The sequence below is a fragment of the Monodelphis domestica genome, chromosome 5 (assembly GCF_027887165.1).
Source record: "Monodelphis domestica isolate mMonDom1 chromosome 5, mMonDom1.pri, whole genome shotgun sequence".
Lineage (NCBI taxonomy): Eukaryota > Metazoa > Chordata > Mammalia > Didelphimorphia > Didelphidae > Monodelphis > Monodelphis domestica.
This window is the reverse complement of record NC_077231.1, coordinates 238849078-238870333: the sequence shown is the minus strand read 5'-3', so window position 1 is coordinate 238870333 and position 21256 is coordinate 238849078. Positions and strand designations below refer to the sequence as shown.

Below are 21256 nucleotides of genomic sequence, written 5' to 3'. Positions count from 1 at the left end.
ACCCATTGAACTACCAAAAAACTTCTTTACTGAATTAGAATAAACCATAACTAAGTTCATTTGGAAGAACAAAAGATCAAGGATATCCAGGGAAATCATGAAAAAAAATGCAAAGGAAGGAGGACTTGCAGTCCCAGATCTCAAAACTATACTATAAAGCAGTGGTTATCAATTGGTACTGGCTAAGAGACAGAAAGGAGGATCAGTGGAATAGACTTGGCGTAAATGATCTCAGCAAGACAGTTTATGACAAACCCAAAGACCCCAGCTTTTGGGACAAAAATCCACTATTTCATAAAAACTGCTGGGAAAATTGGAGGACAGTGTGGGAAAGATTAGGTTTGGATCAACACCTCACACCCTACACCAAGATAAACTCAGAATGGGTGAATGACTTGAACATAAAGAAGGAAACTATAAGTAAATTAGGTGAACACAGAATAGGATACATGTCAGACCTTTGGGAAGGGAAAGATTTTAAAACCAAGCAAGACTTAGAAAGAGTCACAAAATGTAAAAATAAATAATTTTGACTACATCAAATTAAAAAGTTTTTATACAAACAAAACCAATGTAACTAAAATCAGAAGGGAAGCAACAAATTGGGAAACAATCTTCATAAAAACCTCTGACAAAGGTTTAATTACTCAAATTTACAAAGAGCTAAATCAATTGTACAAAAAATCAAGCCATTCTCCAATTGATAAATGGGTAAGGGATATTAAAAGGCAGTTTTCAGCCAAAGAAATCAAAACTATTAATAAGCACATGAAAGTGCTCTATATCTCTTATAATCAGAGAGATGCAAATCAAAACAACTCTGAGGTATCACCTCACACCTAGCAGATTGGCTAACATGACAGCTATGGAAAGTAATGAATGCTGGAGGGGATGTGGCAAAGTTGGGACATTAATGCATTGCTGGTGGAGTTGTGAATTGATCCAACCATTCTGGAGGGCACTTTGGAACTATGCCCAAAGGGCGCTAATAGACTGTCTGCCCTTTGATCCAGCCATAGCACTGCTGGGTTTGTACCCCAAAGATATAATAACTAAAAAGACTTGTACAAGAATATTCATAGCTGTGCAGTTTGTGGTGGCCAAAAATTGGAAAATGAGGGGATGCCCTTCAATTGGGGAATGGCTGAACAAATTGTGGTATCTGTTGGTGATGGAATACTATTGTGCTAAAAGGAATAATAAAGTGGAGGAATTCCATGGAGACTGGAACAACCTCCAGGAAGTGATGCAGAGCAAGAGGAGCAGAACCAGGAAAACATTGTACACAAAGACTGATACACTGTGGTACAATTGAAAGAAATGGACTTCTCCATTAGTGTCAATGCAATGTCCCTGAATAATCTGCAGGGATCTAAAAAACAGTATCCACAAGCAGAGGATAAACTGTGGGAGTAAAAACACTGATGAAAAGCAACTGCTTGACTACAGGGGTGGAGGGGATATGACTGAGGAGAGACTCTAAATGAACACTCCAATGCAAATAGCAACAACATGAAAATGGGTTCGAATCAAGGATACATGTGATACCCAGTGGAATCGCGCATCACCTATGGGAGAGGTGGTGGGTGGAAGGGAGGAAAAGAAAATGATCTTTGTTTCCAATGAATCATGTTTGGAAATGACAAAATAAAATAATGTTTAAAAAAAATAAAATGGATTAATTCATTGGCCTAATTAATTAGAAGTACTGGAAATACTTCTTTAGAGCTTAATCTCATCTATAGCATAGTTCTGTAGGATAAATTCAGTGTGTAGCGATACAGCCAGCTGCAATTATATAACCATCAGATTTATTTGGCATCTGAATATATAGCATTAATTTATAGTGTTTACCCAAAAAAGGAAGAAAAATTCCATAAATCATTATATCACAGTGAAGTAAAGAATTATTTTCTACTTTAAGTGATTACATAGTCTTAAATAGTAATATTTTTTACAAATAACCATATTTATACATAACCAAGACCCATTTTATAATTTTTATAACAACTCCCTGAATTGACTTGGCTACAACCGCAGTTGCAAATAAATAGTATTACCACAACATTAAGTCTCAGTCGATTAGACTGAATTATTAATGATGTTGATAAGTAGCAAGTAAACAGAGACATTTTAATTTCAAGCTCCATTAGAAAGAGAGAGAAAAATAACCACTAAATCTCAGGAAGGAAAAACTGACAAAAAATTTAAAGATGCATAATTTTCCCCAAAAATGAAAGCAATGGAAGTAAGAATCATTTATGACAATTAAGTAGTTATCATTTAATGAGCAGAAAAGAGTGAAACACATTATTCACATCTAGAAAATAATTCCACTGTGTAAAGACCAAGAGAAACAAAATTTTCCCTTGGAATAAAGAAGATGAAATAGAAATTTCATAAGAGTGAGTAGAGGTCACTTAACAATAGTTTGAGGCCCAATTTCTTCCCAGTGAAGCTAAAACCTCAGACACAAAACCCTCAGTTTGCTCTTCTGGGAAAGGGGTGTGAAATGATCTATTTTTGCATAAAATCCAAACTAACAATTCTGCCTCTGATCTGTGGACTGTGTTAGACCAAAAAAAATATACTAAATGGTCATTTATTAATTCTTTTCTTCACTAGGAGGAAGAGAAAAATGATAAACCCAAAGGCATATTTTAATTAATGATTACAACAATTCTTCAGCTAGACTTAATTTTGTTTCATTTTGTTTTGAAATCTTTTTTTTAATGTTTTGAAATTTTTATTTAATTAGTCAATTTAGAAAATTATTCCTTGGTTACAAGAATCATATTCTTTCCTTCACCACCCCCACCCCTTCCAATAGTCGACACACAATTCCATTGGGTTTTACATGTGTCCTTGAGCAGAACCTATTTCCATGTTGTTAATGTTTGCACTAGTATGTTCAATTAGAGTCTACATCCCCAATCATATCCCCCTTGATCTAGGTAATCAAGTAGTTGTTTTTCTTCTGTGTTTCTACTTCCAGTTTTTCCTCTGAATGTGGATAGTGTTTTTTCTCATAAATCCCCCCAAGTCATTCAGAATCATTGTAATGCCACTAATGGAGAAGTTCATTACATTCTATTTTTCCACAGTGTATCAGTCTCTTTTTAGAATACTCTTCTGGTTCTGCTCCTCTCATTCTGCATCAATTCTGGGAAGTCATTCCAGTTCACATGGAATTCCTCCAGTTTATTATTCCTTTGAGCACAATAGTATTCCATAACCAACAGATCCCACAATTTACTCAGCCATTCCCCAATTGAAGGGCATCCCCTCATTTTCCAATTTTTGGCCACCACAAAGAGTGCAGCTATGAATATTCTTGTACAAGTCTTTTTAGTTATTATCTCTTTGAGGTACAAACCCAGCAGTGCTATGGCTGGGTCATAGGGCAGACAGTCTGTTAGCGCCCTTTAGGCATAGTTCCAAATTGCACTCCAGAATGGTTCAATGAATTCACAGCTCCACCAGAAATGAATTAATGTTCCTACTTTGCCACATCCCCTCCAGCATTCATTAGTTTCCTTTGCTGTCATGTTAGCCAATCTGCTAGGTGTGAGGTGATACCTCAGAGTTGTTTTGATTTGCATCTCTCTGATTATAAGAGATTTTAGAACACTTTTTCATGCGCTTATTAATACTTTTGATTTCTTTATCTGAAAATTGCCTATTCATGTCCCTTTGTCCATTTATCAATTGGAGAATGGCTTAATTTTTTGTACAATTGATTTAGCTTTTTATAAATTTGAGTAATTAGACCTTCAGACTGCAAAAACAAAGACAACAGAGAGACTCATCCTGGAAGCTATCTTTGCAGATAACTGTGCTCTCATGGCCCACCAAGAAAATCATCTCCAAACCATTGTGGACAGGTTCTCCACTGCAACAATACTGTTTGGCCTGACTATCAGCCTCAGCAAAACAGAGGTGCTGTTCCAACCTGCACCAGGGAGGCCAACTAACCAGCCATGCATTACAATCAACAGCACGCAGCTTTCTAATGTCAATACTTTCAAGTACCTGGGCAGCACCATCGCCAACGAGGGGTCCCTAGACCACGAGATTAATGCCAGGATCCAAAAGGCCAGCCAGGCACTTGGGCGGCTGCGCTGCAAAGTCCTCCAGCACAGCGGTGTAAGCACTGCGACGAAGCTCAAAGTGTATAACTCAGTGGTCCTCAGCTCGCTCCTGTACGGTTGCTAAACATGGACACTGTACCGAAAGCACATGAAACAGCTGGAATTCCACCAATGCTCCCTCCGGTCAATCATGAGGATCTGATGGCAGGACCGAATCACTAACCAGGAAGTCCTCGACAGAGCCAACTCCACCAGCATCGAAGTCCTGGTCCTCAAAACCCAGCTACGATGGTCTGGACACATCATCCGCATGGACCCACAGCAAATACCAAGACAGGTATTCTATGGTGAACTGTCAGCTGGACTCAGGAAACAAGGCCGACCAAAGAGAAGATTCAAGGATCAGCTAAAGTCCAACTTGAAGTGGGCTGGCATCACACCAAAGCAACTAGAACTCGCTGCCTCTGACAGAAACAGCTGGAGAACCCACATTAACCATGCCGCCACCACCTTTGAAGATGAGCGACGTCGACGTCTTGCCGCTGCACGTGAATGCCAACACCAGGCCACAACCGCACCTCCCGTAACAACTGGCGTCCCATGCCCCAAGTGCCACACACTCTGAGCCTCAGTCTTTGGACTCCAAAGCCACATGAGGGTACACCGTAAATGAAACTGCACAAAGACAATAGTCATTCTTGATCACTGAGAGACTACCACTAGAATAATTAGACCTTTGTCAGAGGTTTTTGTTATGAAGATTTTTTTCCCAATTTGTTGGTTCCCTTCTAATTTTGGTTGCATTGGTTTTGTTTGTTAAAATTGTTACATACCATTTTAGAATCAATACTTTCAGGGGCAGCTAGCTGGGTAGCTCAGTGGATTAAGAGCCAGGCCTTAAGATGAAAAATCCCAGTTTTCTAAGATGGAAGGTAAGGGTAAAAAAATTTTTTTAAAGAATCAATGCTGTGTATTGGTTCCAAGGCAGGAGAGCAGTAGGGGCTAGGTAATTGGGATTAAGTGACTTGCCCAGGATCACACAGCTAGGAAGTGTCTGAGGCCAGATCTGAACCCAGTACCTCTGACCTCTAGGCCTGGCTCTTGATCCACTGAGCTACCTAGTTGCCCTTCTTAATTTGTTTTTAAAAAGGTATTTTCACAACATGACTTCAACCTACTGTAAAAGACAATGAAATGTGGTGAATTATAATGGTAGGAACTTTATAGAAGTTGCACCAGGAAGCAAGCCAAAGGAGAGGCTGAATCTTCTTGAGCCCCTCCCCTACACTACTTCCTCTTCCTTTCAAATGTCTGGGTAATGATCTTCTCACAGATGGAAAGTTGAAGATTTTCTCCCTAATAACCAAATCCAACAACCAGTCCTTTAGCTAAAGGGTCTTTATTCTTTTAGGGGTAAGAGAAGTGTAAGAAGAGGTTACGGGGAGGAAGAGGTCAATTAGGATCTTCCTAATTTCTAAGCTATCTTGTTGATTGAAGATTTAAGATATAGTCAGTTCAGGAAACAAAATTATCTTCCCCCAAGGGTAGATATCAACAACACTGCTGACAAGTCTATTTTGGGCTAAACCAAATTTCTCTTCAGCTCACAGTGTATGTAGAAGGCAATGGCTAGAGAGGAGGCGAAGGGGTCTGTCTTCCACCTTCAGGTAGAGACAATCAAGCAGGAATATAAAGTCTCAGGCAGCTGAAGCTTCTTAACTGCTTTTTCCCAAGGTTCCATCGGAACTGTCTCCCCTCCTCAGTTGATTGGTGTTCCTAAAAGTTCTGAGCTCTTTTTCTTTTTGCAGATATATTTTTCTTTGCCCAAATAATTATTTATTTACAAATCCCCATTTCTGTCTTTGGCAGAATTTACAACCAGTAATTCTGCATTTTTTTTTTCATACTTACCTCTTATTTTGTCAATGTCTTCTGTCTGTTTTAATACTATACTATTTTAAAGTATTCCACAACCCTCCAAAATAAAAAATCCTAGTCTGTCTTTACTATTCTAATTTATCTAACCCTATCCTAAGATTTGGGATTAAGGAGAGTGGGGTTAGTAATAACATAGAAGTACAATACAGAAATATGGTTTTGAAAACAATAATAACCAATGCAACAATTTAAACAGTTTTTAACAACAATATAACTTCCTTATTTTCTAATGAATTACAGCCTGTTTAAAGTAAAAGTTTTTATAAACAATATTCATTCCTAACGTTACTATGTAACTTATGTTAAATATGCTATCCATCTGTCCCTAATCTATTCAGAATTTCAAATGATTTACCTAATCTTCCTCTATCTGTTAGTTGTTAGACAGTCAGTAACTTTACATTATATTGTTAGAATGTTAGTTCCATTGGTATTTTACACATGTACATAGCTTTGTCTGTACAAATTTTAGATATGTTAAATTATGATATATTTTGTATGTGAGTTCTGTTTAGTCATGCAGATAAGAAAATTTCCTTTGTGTGAATTTTTTCACAGAAACTCACAATTATATCAGCATAAATTTTTGTGTGTTCTAATTATGAGATGTTACATACTTACCCAATCCATGAGATTCTTCCCATGTTGTACTTATGCATGACTGTATATGTGCATGTACCTATGTGTGAAGTTAACATGTATGATGAATTCTTACATGACCTCATCACTATCAATTCTAGATTTTAAAGTGTTTCCATGTCCTTGGTGTTGACTGTAGAAAACATACATGTCTTGGGTACTTCATCTGTTCAGGTTACACATGTTGTCTGTCATCTCACCTTGATTGAAGTCCCATGTTCTTTAACATATAGGAACATTCATGTGTTTAAGTTCTTTGTATGCATGTGTGTAAGATTGATTTTTCCTTGTTCGCATGTGCATGGAACTAAGTTTGAATTCTTCATGTGTGCCTGTCAGTCTTTAATGGTTTGATTCTTCATGAGTGGATGTATGCTTTTCTGTGTGATAATCTTCATGTGTGGGAGTATGTAGTATGTTATATTAAGTAGATTTTTAAGCTAAATCTTATGATTTTGAAATGTGATATCTTATCTCATTTGATGTTTAATTTTTCAAGGGGTTTTATTTCATGTAGTTTTGGCTTCTTTGAGATGTTTATATTAGGAGATTATTTTGACTTGAATTTTTCTTGGAGACAGAATTTTCCTTTACTCTATGGTTCTTATTTTCTTGTTAGTATAGATAGAATTATACATGATGTAATGTGTTTTGCAGAGATGTGTCTTCTTAGATAAATAACCTTTTTCATTATCATTGTTGTTATGAGCAGAGATATTTTCTTATTGGAGCTAATATCTTCATCATTGGGCTATTTATTTCATCATTGCTTTTCAGTGCTTATATTCTGTTTTAACTTGTACTCTCATGTCTCTCATTTGTGTTGTTGTTCTCATATTGTGTGCAGTGCTTTCATTTTGTTATTCTTGTTTTACTCTCATGTATAGATTTCCATGTATACAGATTTCCATGTATAGGGAGAATTGTTAAGATATTGTTAGGGCTATTAGCAATACTTCAGATTTTTCTTATGCATTTTCTTCATGATGTTACTTCTTGTTCTTCTATATCACTGGTAATATTATGGAAATATTGCTGTTTCACATGCGAGGCATGATACCATGGATCTTTCCCTGATACTTTTACAGATATGGGAGTAATCATAATCACATCTAGAGGACCTATCCATCTTGATTCTGTAGATGTTTCTCTATTAAATTTTTTCACATATACTTTCTCTTCTGGCTTTAAGTAATGAGAAATTCAATTGTACCCGTTGTACTAACAATCCTAGCTTCCTTAGTTCTTCCAACCTATTTTGTAAAACTACTAGGTAGAAGTTGACATTCTCCTTTTAACATAGATAAATATGATGGTTTTGCAGTTCTACCATGCTGTAAAGGTTGACCATATAACATCTCAAAAGGAGATACATGCAAGTCACCTCTGGGTCTTGTTCTTAGTTGAAACAATGCTAGTGGATGTGAATTTTAGATTTTCTCCACCCTGCTTAGTCTTAGAATTCTAGACACCAGGAATGTATACACCCCTACTTAAAGATTAAATGTTGAGTAGGATGTCCTCTGACTGACATGTGCTAGCAAATGACAAATAAGAAACAACTGACAGACTCCCTGGGCTGTCCTAAGTCAAGCTTAAGCTACCATTGGTACATGTGTGATGCAGGAAGTGATGTAAAGATATTTTGCGTCACTTCCTCTCTCTGGTCTCTCTCTTGTTCTCTCTTTCACTGAAACATTGGGCTCTTTCAGTGTTGGGAGCTAATGGCGGTGTTCTCAGCATGCTTGGTGAGTGGTTTAGGCTGATTCCTCTTTTCCTTTACCTCCTAAAGCACTATCCTCCTAGGAGGCCCCACATCTCAGAGGAGGCCTCATGGCTAGAAGCCAAGCTAGGTTGAGAAGGCCCCTTGGCCTAGGCTTCTGAACTCCTATCTGGCTTGCCAGATCATTCCAATTCCTTTTCCTTTCTCTCTTCTTAATTTCTTCCTACTATTGGGATCATAAAAATCCCAAATTGACTTGAGTATTTTATTGGGATTGAATTTTAATCCCTGGCAACCACTAGTATAATATAGTCAGTCAACAACCCTAATTGTTACCCTTACACAGAATAACATCTGTCCATTTCAATTGGATTTCTGAACAGAATTTTCCTATTAATGTTTTCAATTCTGTATTCATTCATTCAACTGGGCCTGGACGCTGTGGTCTATATATATATATATATATCATGGAGACTGCTTTTAATACCCAGGTTCTTAAATACTTCTTGCAAAATCTGAGAAGTGAAATGAGTCTTTCTACCCAAGTCTATGATATCAGAAATGCCATAACTAGGAATTATGTATTGCAGTAAAGATCTCACTACTGTGGCTGTGTTATTTTTCTTAGCTGGATATGCCTCAACCCATCTTGTTAGTCTATCCACAATAACCAATGCATATTTGAATCCTTTGTCATTAGGCATGTTTATGTAGTCTATTTGTAAACATTGGAAAGGCATATAACTTAGAGGTCTGCCTCCCAATGCTATGTTCTTAAAATGTCCTTAATTAAATTTCCTACATATGTATGACAAATTCTGAGGGCATTTGTTGAAATCCCTGGGGCCATCCAGAATCTTTGTACCGCATCTACAATGGATTGCACTCCATAATGGCCTTTAGAATGAATCACATTGCATAAATGTTGGTATAATTTTCTGGGGAGAACTGGTTTTCCTCCTTGAGCTACCCAGATGCCTTTAACTAATCTAGCCCCTAGATGTTTTTTCTATTACTAAACCTCATCCCCATGATAAGCTTCAGTAAGATCATGCTTTTTCACCAGGGAAAGATTCAGCACACAGTAGGTATCAAATCTGGCTACGTATTTGGCTGTTATGTCTACTCTTTGGTTTCCAAGGGATATCCTGTCCTTGCCATGAGTATGTGCCTTGTAATAGATCACAGATAACTCTTTTGGCAATTCAGCAGCTTTTATCAGACTATGAATAAGTTTGCTAACTGCAATTGGTTTTCCAGCTGTTGTTATAAAACCTCTATTTTTCCAAATAAAACCCATGGCATGAATCATGGAAAAAAGATAAGCAGAATCTGTGAATATATTCATTCTTTTGCCTTTTGCCATTTCCAGAGCTTGAGGCAAAGCTTTTAACTCGGCACCCTGGGCACTGACATGACTTGGTAATGATGCATAACAAAGTATTTTGTCATTATTTACTACAGCTGCCCCTGTGACCTTGTGTCCTCTATAGATGTATGAGGATCCATCAGTTTATAACTCCATATCAGGATCGCTAAGAGGTGTCTCTGAGATCTTCTCTAGGTTTGTACATCACCACTTGGTTATAATCATACAGTGGTTCTCCACCCATTGGCAAATCTGGAATCAGAGTTGCTGGATTCAACGGTGCACACCTATGAATGGTTATGTTGTCATTACTCAGCAAAATGATTTCATACTGAGATATCCTTGCATTTGTAAAAGCATACATATTCTGTGATTGTGACAGTTTTTCAATTTGATGTGCAGAATACACACATAGCTTGCATCCCAGTACAATATCATTTGCTTTCTTTAACATGAGAGCAGTTGCAACAATGTTTCTCAGGCAATGTACCATTCCTTGTGCAACTGGGTCTAGGATAGAACTATAAAATGGAATAGGTCTTAAATTCAACCCAAAATATTGTGCCCACACTCCTGAAGTGATGCCCTTAGCTTCATGTGCATGTAAGTGGAACTCCTTTTTGTAGTTTGGTATCCCTAAAGCCAGAACTATTAGAATGACTTGTTTCAACTTTGACAAAGCTTGTAAATGTTCCTTAGTTGTAATGGTTCTTTAACCTCATTCTTTGTCAAGTCAGTCAAACACTTTGAAATATGGGAATACCCTATGATATACTGTCTTGAGAAACCAACAACCCCTAGGAATGCCCTTAGTTGTTTCTTGGTACTAGGGATGCCTTGCTTCTGTATATCAGCTATCCTTTTACTTGAAATTTTCCTGGTGCCCTCATCCAGGATAAATCCAAGATTCTACTTTTGGGAGTACCCACTGAATCTTCTTCCTATAGACCTTGTGTCCTCTCTTGTAAAGCTATCAGTAGCCTTTTTGAATCTTCAAAACATGTCTTTGGATCAGGTAATGCTAAAAGAAAATCGTCCACATAGTGCACCAACTTGCTGTGCTTGAAACTGATAGTAGCTAGGTCTCTCTGAAGTAGCTGACAGAATATAGAAGCTGACTTACAACACCCCTAGACAAGCCTGGTCCAGCAGAACTGATTTTGTCCGCATTGGAAAGCAAAAATTTTTTGGGAGTCAGGACACAATGGTATGGTGAAATATGCATTGCTCTGATCTATCACTGTGTACCACAGAGCATCTGGTGGAATCTGTGTGATAATATCATTTGGAGAAAGTGTCACTGTGTATGTCTTTTTTATAAAGTTGTCAGTGCCCTAAGATCCTGCACAAATCGCCAACATTGTGTCCTGCCTGCATTTAGCTTGTTTTTCTTAATAGCCAAAACTGAACTATTGAATTCAGACACTGTAGGTCTCAAAATGCCTTGTTCTAGCAAGCTGTTAATAATTGGTGTTATGCCTTCAATAGCTAACTTGCTAAGTTTGTATTGAGGTATCTTAGGAGGTACACTATCCTTGACTTCTATCTTTACTTGTACAGCTAATTTTATTCTACCCACATCATTCTGATATTTAGCAAAAAACCCCTATGCTATGTCATCTGGTATATCATACAATAATGTTAATGTTTGTATCTGTTCAGGCTTTTCCTCCAATTGCTCCATATGTAGCAATGGATAATGCTTTAAAGAATGTTTGGGTAGATGCAGGTATATATTCCCTGATTGTTCACATTGCAGGGTTGCCCCGATCTTACACAAAAAACAAACAAAAAAAAAAATCTCATCCTAAAAGGTTGCCTAGAAATCCAGGAATTAGGAGAAATGTATGGTCAATAGTGAGAGCACTTAGCTTAACCATTGTGATTTTGAGCTCTGGGTCTTGCTGTATTTCCCCACTAGCTCCAGCCACTGAAACCATACCCCCTATAGTGGTATCTCCTGGGGAGGTTTTTAGGACTAATTTTGAAGCACCAGTATCCATTAGAGATTTGTATTGTTTCTTCCCCTCCTTAATCCATATACATGGTTCTGGTTTTTCTATGGATATTGAAATAATCATCAATTTGTCACTTTGCACTGCACTTCCATCCTCTGCTATTTGTATGGTTGGACTAGTTAAATTTTCTTGGTTTAATTCATTTCCTGCCTGATCTTTATTTACATTTGAGTGTATATTGTCTTCTTCTTCTTTGGAATATGAATTCAAACCATAGTTATTTGTTAGTTCATATACTTTGACTTGGTCAGACCTCCCCCTGATCTGGGGTGCCAAATTATAGTAGATAATGAAACTTGGTGAATTATAATGGTAGGAACTTTATAGAAGTTGCACCAGGAAGCAAGCCAAAGGAGAGGCTGAATCTTCTTGAGCCCCTCCCCTACACTACTTCCTCTTCCTTTCAAATGTCTGGGTAATGATCTTCTCACAGATGGAAAGTTGAAGATTTTCTCCCTAATAACCAAATCCAACAACCAGTCCTTTAGCTAAAGGGTCTTTATTCTTTTAGGGGTAAGAGAACTGTAAGAAGAGGTTAGAGGGGGGAAGAGGGAAATTAGGGTCTCCCTAATTTCTAAGCTATCTTGTTGATTGAAGATTTGAGATACAGTCAGTTCAGGAAACAAAATTATCTTCCCCCAAGGGTAGATATCAACAACACTGCTGACAAGTCTATTTTGGGCTAACCAAATTTCTCTTCAGCTCACAGTGTATGTAGAAGGCAATGGCTAGAGAGGAGGTGAAGGGGTCTGTCTTCCACCTTCAGGTAGAGACAGTCAAGCAGGAATATAAAGTCTCAGGCAGCTGAAGCTTCTTAACTGCTTTTTCCCAAGGTTCCTTCGCAATACTATGTATCGGTAATCTGATAAAGGATGAAAAGGTTTGCAATTTGCAAAATTTCATCCTTTATCACAGTTTCAAGCCAGAAGAGTAGTAAGGACTAGACAATGGAGTTAAATTATTTGCCCATGGTCACACAGCTAGGAAGTACCTGGGGTCAAATTTGAACCCAGAACCTCCTATTTAAAACAACTCTGAGGTACTACTTCATAGTATAGATTGGCCAATATGACAGAAAAAGAAAATGATAAATGTTGGGAGGGGATGCAGGAGAACTGGGACATCAATGCACTGTTGATGGGGTTGTGAGCTGATCCAACCATTCTGGAGAACAATCTGGAACTAAAGACTCTAAAACTGCACATATGCTTTGATCCAGCAATTACCACTACTAGGTCTATATATCCCAAAGAGATTAAAAAAGGGGGTATGGGGAGTAAGGGACCTTTTCATACAAAAAAATATTTGTAGTAGCTCCTTTTGAGGTAGAAAAGAATTGGACATTGAAGGATTGTACCTCAGTTGAGGAATGGCTGAACAAGTTGTGGTATATGATGGTGATGGACTACTATTGTGCTATAAGAAAGGATGAGCCGGATGATTTCATAAAAACCTGGATTTACATGAAATGATATAAAATGAAGTGAGCAGAACCAGAAGAACATTATACAGAGTGACAGCAATATTTTTTTGATGAACAGCTGTGAATGGACTGGTTATTCTCAGCAATATAGTGATCCAAGACAGTTCCAGAAACTCAGTGAAAAATGTCATCTGCCCTCTGAGAAAGAACAGATGGAGTCTGAATATAAACTAAAATATACTCTTTTTCCCTTCCTTTCTTTCTTTTTTCCAATTTGAGATATCTTCCACAAAAATAACTAATACTGAAAAATGTTTTATATGATTGCATGTATAAAATCTACATCAGATTGCTTATCATCTCAGGAAGGAGAAGAGAATGGAAGGAAGGAAGGAAAAGAAGCTGGAAAGAAGAAGAGAATTTGGAATTCAAGTTGTTTTTTTTATGAATGTTAAACACCGGTTTTTATATATAATTGGGGGAAAATAAAATATCATTTAAAAAACAACAAATAGCTCCTTAAAGGAGATAGCCATATTCATTTTTGTTTAAGCATCCTTTTGGGCCTACAATAATGGCTAATAAATGCTTCCTGGCTGACTAGTCAAGAAGAAGGCTCCCATCAAGGTGGATAGGCTTCTATAAAGAATTCAATGGAAGATGTGAATAAGTGAATTAAATTTCACTTGAACTATCAAATCATTTATTCAGCTATGTGCAAAGGATATTCCTTGGCAATGTGAATAAAAAAATGGAAAATATACATATATTATATATATACATATTTGGTTTATAATAAATAAAGTAACATGGGGGGATGCCCTTTGATGGTAATGGAAGCTGAGCTGAGTCTTAAAAGGAGCTAAGGATTCTAAGAGGCAGAGGGAAGGAAAGAGACTTCTAGGCATCAGAGACAACATAACATAAGGTAGGGATGGGACATGGGTTACGGGACAAAGTAAGTAGAATATTTTCCTAGAAGAAAGGCATTATTCACCTTCATATCTCATCCAGCCATCCGGGTATTCCAACTAAGTCATCTTCCCATCTGCCTTCTACCACTTCATTTCTCCCTATCTGGCCCAGCAACTGTCCATACTACATTTTGGCCTTGATCCTGAACCTCCAGGTCTCTTGGGAAAGTTAGTTCAACTTCTGGAGGTAGCTCCAAAGAATACAATACTCGATACCAATTGAGGAGTAAAAATAGCCATTTTCTATCTTGCCATAAAGGTAGAGCTGAAGCCCTGCAGGCCCCAACTACCCTTGTGAAGAATCAACCCAAATGGACACATTTGATCCTAGCTGCCTTTCTTCTCCTCTTGTGTCTCCTTGTCCTCTAGTACAGACCTTTTGAAAGATTCTGGAGAAACTGCAAAATTTTTCAATGGTATCAGAGAGGATGGCCTTCTGAAGTGAAGATCATACTCGGACTCATTGGATGTTTGACTGGGCAATGGCCATGCCAAAATGAAATGTAAGAAAACTAATTAGCAACTTTGCAAGAAAAACAAGTTCCAAAGAGATTTAAGTATTAGCTTTAAAACTGGTTATACTAGAAGTGATACATTATTGGATTTAGTTCTAATTATTCTATGATTCTTTATTGCTTGACATTCCATTTCTTATGTGGAAATAGTGTATGTTCCATTTTTTATAAAAGTTAATCCACTCCCAAATTTGGAACTCCTGTCCTAAAGTCCTGCACTCTTTGAAAGAGAACTAATAAAATGTAACCTAGTTTACTTAGTCCACATCTACCAGGTGGTCTCAAACTACATGGTCCATATTTCGACTTTCACATCTCAGCAAACCATCCAATTAGGTGATTTTGCATCTGCATACAATCACATACCTATATAGTCTGCAATCTCCATAACCACCTTCCACTTTCTACTGCTTTCTATCTCTTTCTCAGGGTGGGAGGGCACAGTAATCAAATGCCATTCCTTCTGGAAGGAGCAGATTCTCTGGCTGCTCTACACATCAACTCATCACCTCTTTAAATTCCCCTAAGACTTTCCCCTTCCTGGCCACCATTCCTCTATATGTGTTGTCTTCCTCTACTAGAATGTAAACTCTTTGAAGGCAAGAATGATTTCCCTTAGTGTCATGGCATGAACTAAGCTTAGCATATTCATAGTAAGTATTTAATAAAGATATAGGAGACAGTTATCGTGTACCTTTTCAAAGTGCTTAAAGTGCTTCATTCTAAATAGTGCTTACTAAGCATTAATGAATTACTTCCTAACAAAATAGCATACAGTTTTATAAGTTTCTTTTTCAATCAGTAGTCAGTCAGTAAACATTTATTATGCACTTTTTATGCGTCAGGCACTAGGCTAAATGTTAGATACAAAAGACATCCCCTGGCCTCAAAGAACTTATAGTCTAACAGAGGAGACAATAAGCAAACAAATATGTACAAACAAGCTATGTATACAGAGAGAATACATAGGAAATACATTTAAAAGGGAAGACATTAGAATTAAGAGATATTGAAGAAAGGCTTCCTGTTAGAAGACAGAATTTTAGTTGGGAAATAAAGGAAGCCAAAAAAAGGTAATAAGTGGAGATGAGGAAGGAGAACCTTTTAGGTATACAGGACAGAGAAAATAGAGTCAAGGGTCTTATTTGTGGAACAGCCAAAACACTCGAGTTGCTGACTTCGTGGTGAGGTATAAGACATAACAAAACTGAAAAAGCAGGATGGGATTAGGTTTTAAAGATCCTAGAATGCTAATCTGAACATTTTGTTCTAAGGGACTCATGAAAAAAATGGTATCTGTAGCCAAAGAAGAAACTATTGGAATCTGAGTACAGCTCAAAAAATGCCATCTTCCACTATATCTCTTTCATAAGATTGCTCTCGTATGTGTCTTATATAGCATGCCATGAGCAATATGGAAATATGGATTTCATGAAAGTATGAATTAGCCTATACCAAACTATTCACTGCCTTGGTGAGAGGGGAAGGGTAGGAAGGAGGAAATCTGAATTTTAAAGAGTAAAAAAAAAAACAACTGCTAAAAACTGTTTCTACATGTAACGAAAAATATTTAAAAAAAACAACATTTTTTTAAAAAGAACATGTTGTTCTGTGCTCCTGGAGGCAATATGAAGCCACTAGAATTTACCAAAGAGGAGTGTGACATGATCAAATTTGTATTTTAGAGAAATTACATTAAAAACTGAATAGAGGATGAATTGAAAGCAGAGAGAGAGAGATGAGGCAGACAGATTCATCAGAAGGCTATTGCAATAGTCTAAGCATATGGGAATGAAGGTCTATACTATTTTTCATAATGTAATATGATTGCACCAAGCATTACTAAGATGAGTGGTTCATCTCCTCAAGCCTAGACATAGGTGTCTTAAAAAATATTTTAACTGTTATCCTATTTATGGTAATTCTATTTGACTAGAATATAATTCAAAATAATTTTGACAAATATAACTAGGTAGAGCTTTCCCTAATGCAAAAATTATTTACATTATATTGTTAAAGATGAAGTGTTCAGTGATATTTTTTTGATCATTATCATCCCCAAATGGACACTACAACATCACTCTTTGAAGGGAAAAGATGACAAAATTCAGAACTGATCCTCCTTGATATAGGTTATTTATATAATGTTGAAATAAGTCAATTTTTTTCAAAATTTTTTTAGTTTTTTTAGTCAACAAATTTTGGTTTTAAAAAAATCATTCAAACAGGTTGCCTAACAAGTGACTAAATAATCAACTAACAATTTTTTTAATTTTTATTTTTCAAACTCCTAGGGGGAAAAAAACTGTATATTCATTGTCTTCACTTTTCTCACTTCCCAAAACATAATTTGTAAGCAGATTTGCTGAACTTTGGTGAATAAGTTAAATTTTTAAATACATATTTTTAAAATTAACATATGTTTATATATATTTTAATTAAAAATTTAACATATATGTGCATACATGTTAATAAACACATTATAGAGAGAGAGATAAAGAGAGAGAGAGAATGTCTTTGAAAAGAGAGAACGTCTTTCTACTGACCAGTAGAAAATGTTGCTGTCCTAAATGTCCAAGCACAGTCTTTTAACTTCACATAGTGATGCATCCTGGAGTCTTCTCGTAGATCCCACAAAACTACTGAGCCATGGATTGTTCCAGCAAATAGTAAAATTGCTTTAAAAGGGCTAAAACAACAGCACATGACCTTTGAAGAAAGCCAAGAAAAGAAATTCCAGTAATTTAACTGTTCTCAGACTACAATTACAAAGCAAAGCATTAGTTTCTTCCTACTCAATTGACTTACTTGACTTCCTTTTCCTCACTCCAACCTTTATTTATAGTAGTACTTGTATTATACAATATACTTTCAATCCATAACTAATTTCTAAGGACATTCTTCTTCTCTACACCCTTATGCAGGAGCTCAAGTTAGGGAAAAAAATGAGAAAAAGGAGAAAATAATTTTCAAATTTCCCTTTTCTCAACCCAGATTTTGAAAAACAATAGCCCTCCAAAAACTGTCCCTTCCCCCATTTTTCTAGTCTCACACCTTTTATCTCCAACCCTTCTATACTATGCAAAACAAGTGACAATGGGCTCCTTGTTATCCCTTGCACAAAACTTTCATCTTCTGACTCTAGATATTTTCAGTGGTTATCTCCATGCCTGAACCGTTCTCCATCCTCATCTCCACCTCTTGGATTCTCTAGCTTCCTTCAAGTTCTGGCTAAATTCTCTCTTTCTATAAAGAAACTTTCCCAAACCCCTTAAATCTCATTCTTAACTCTCCCCTCAAGTTTAGCCCATATGTAACATGTTTATACATACTTGTTTGTATCCAATTAAACTGTGAGCCACTGAGAGCAAGGGCTGGTTTTTTGCCTTTCTTGGCATCTCCAGTACCCACTCACAGTGTCTGGCACATAGGAGGTACTTAATATTTCCTGACTATTGAAAAGTATGTCTTAAACTGCAACCTGAGGAACTCTAAAGGAAATCTCTATCAAGAGGTAAACAAAAAAAAAATCTTCAGATCTTTTAGGGAAAATCCACAGTCTTCTTGTTTGCGATAATAGCAGAAACATTATAGTTGGTTTTTATTTCCAGGAGGTATAAAGATAGTAACAATATCTAGAGTAGCCATAGTCCAAATTAAGAGAATACAATCTATGGCTGTAAGATCACAGTCAGTTTGAGAAAATGGTCTTCTCAAGCAGGATTTCCCAAGTCAGACCAGTGAGCTAGGGAGACCATTATTATACTTCATTAAAAAGTTAATGAAGCAGACACCAGAGCAACACTGAAAACTATCTTTTATATCTTAGTGTCTAACAAAAAGAAATTCAAACTTTTTCTCACCTCCTATGCCTTTTAAAAATGTTCTCTGAGGCTCTTTATTCCTACCATTTTCTTTTCTTTTCTGTTTCCCTTTCTTATCAATCCACAATCAACTCAATGAATTACAAAGCCCTCTATCCCCCATCCTTTTGAAATAAATACATAGTTCCCAGACTGAAAAGTTCAACTTTTAACTGTACCTTTGATTCACAAATTAAAACTTTCTGAGGACTGGAAGGCTGCCAAATATCCCATACACAAAGAATGTATCTTTTATCCAGTATATCAGAGAATGGTTTTTCAGGTAACTCATGAACAGAAACTAAAGTCTGTCTCTGAATTTGAGAAACATGTAAAGATGACACTTTCCGATCTAGGAAAGAAATGAAGGAAAAATTCCATTCAAGTGAAAAGCAAGTTGCTAAAATAAAGTCTCAATTAAACCTATGCTAACTTTAAATACCAAAACATGAAAAGTGCAATGGTAATGATAGAATTTTGTCTTAAGGATGACTGAATAAACCATTATGGGTTTCTTCCACTATGTTCAATACAAATCAATTCAAATAAACATCTATTAAGTCATTTTCTCTATGCAATAAATGTACTCTGGTATTTTAAAAAAATGATCCTTATGCACAAAGAGCTTACAGACAAATACATTTGTTCAAGAAATATATCTTTTGAGAAGTGACTAAATCCACTATTTTAAAAGAACTATCATTTCAGTTGGCCTGAAATCTTTGTTCATAAAAGAGAAACTTCATTAGTTATAAACTGTTCTAGGTCAGACAAGTTTTCCCAAAAATACATACACTGTTTGGGGTATTGTACCTTCACAAAATCTTAGTTTATTAGAACTGGAAGAGACCTTAGGTAACACAAAAGATCATTTGATATATAGGAGTAGTTGAAGGAAGAGTGAGATGTGGGCTCTAATCTTATATCTGTTCTGAACTATCTCTTTAACAATGGGCAATGATCTAATATCTAGGTCTCAGTTTCCTAATCTGCAAAATGAAAAGATTGTTTCAAATGATCCCCAAACTTATAATTCTACAAATTTTCCTCTATAATAGGGCTTTCTTAAAGCATTTTTTCTCCTTAAAAATATCAGTTCTGTATAACAACAATAACAATAATTCACATTTATATTTAGCATTATGCCTCAACAGCTTAATAAATATTTTATCTAATCAAGTAGACCATTTTAAAGTTTGCAAAGCACATTACAAATGAATATCATGTTATAATTTTATATGTTTACAATGATAATTTGATATACTGTGGCAGCTGTGGTAGGTCTAGATTTCACAGCTATATAGAAGGCTATAGAAAAGCAATGTTTCAAAGGCTTTCAGTTGAATCTGGAGCTTAATTCCATGCTGGTCACCAATTCTGTCTCCAAAAAGACATTCTAGATTCAGGGAATCATAAAATCTTAAGTGATATAAAACATTTTAGAGATAATCTACTGAAACTTCCTACTGAATGCCTGCATTTAGTCTCCACTATAACTAGAGGTAAGTATTACTCAGCCTTTGCTTTAAAATGATTGGTTTGGAGTAAATTGTTACCTTACCTTTGTGACAGTTGTGATTGTTAGAAAAGTCTTTCTCATACTGAGCAAAAATCTACTTTTAATCAATTGCTATTAGTTCTGTCTTCTGGAGTTATCCAGGATTAATTGAATGCCTCTTTCCACATAACAGATACTTGAAGTCAGCTTTCATGTGCCCCCCTATACCCACCCACATACCCCTTCAAGAAACCTGTTCTTCAAGGTCAATGTCCTCAGTTCCTAAATCATTAATCACTGACTAATCATATCCATAAGTTTTTTTATTGAAAAACATAGAATAAAAGTCTTACTTTGTAAGAATGGTAGATTAGTATTCATTTGGGCACAGTTTTCACTAATATTAAGGGCATTTTCTTGAGACCTGAGATTCCAGTTGGGTTCGGTTGCAGCACGGTCTTCCTCAAGTAATACAGCAATCACCTGTCCAACACAAAGAATTATCCTTTAAAGAATCATGGAATTTTCACAGCTATTGGTTCTTCCCTACAAATTATTCTGCTTTTTTTCCCTCCTTGAAAATTAGTTGGTCAAAACAATATTTTGACAGTCAAATTAGTCCAATAATTAAAAAAAACTTAAAGGGTATGTTCTTCTTTTCCTGGAGAATAGCTGATGTTGATTTCAAATCTTGCAAAACTATAACCACTAATGAAGCAGGGCAGAGACTAATTGGGTTTTGTCAAGATATCTTTCTGGGGGGCAGCTGAGTAGCTCATTGGATTGAGAACCAGACCTAGAGATGTCATACATTAATATAGCTATCAGTCTATGTGGTTTATCTTCCTAGTTAAATGTTAACTTCATAAGGGAAGGAATCATACCTTATCCCATCTGTCTCCAATGCCTAACAAGGGCTCTGTTTATATTAGTCAGTTTTGAATTTTATTGAATTGCTAAAAATAACATTTTAGCCTTAAAAAGTTGAATAGGAAACAGAGTTCTCTCTGTTCTGAAGTGACCTGGAAGGTAAAAAGAAATGTGGCATGCATGCTCCACAATTCAAATCTGTCAATATGTAAAGAAATTATTTCAGCCTACTCATTGGAAGGAAAAACATTTTGGCCAAACGAGAAGCCAGGACTTGTTGGAAAAGACCCTGTTTAGAAAGTCTGAAAAGCACAAAGGGAAGGGAGAGGATGAGA

The 21256-nt window shown here is 36.4% G+C and overlaps 1 protein-coding gene across 8 annotated transcripts in view; it reads right to left on the bottom strand.

Moving 5' to 3' along the window:
- DYNC2I1 (dynein 2 intermediate chain 1) overlaps positions 1–21256 on the bottom strand; it is a 122962-nt gene that overhangs the window by 31427 nt on the left and 70279 nt on the right. For all 8 annotated transcript variants that reach the window (XM_056799983.1, XM_056799984.1, XM_056799982.1 and 5 more), the window contains 3 exons: positions 20405–20534; positions 18733–18905; positions 17237–17399 (listed from right to left, as the gene is read on the bottom strand). In XM_056799983.1, the coding sequence (XP_056655961.1) occupies positions 17237–17399; positions 18733–18905; positions 20405–20534 (466 nt within the window). The remainder of the gene's footprint in view (positions 1–17236; positions 17400–18732; positions 18906–20404; positions 20535–21256) is intronic.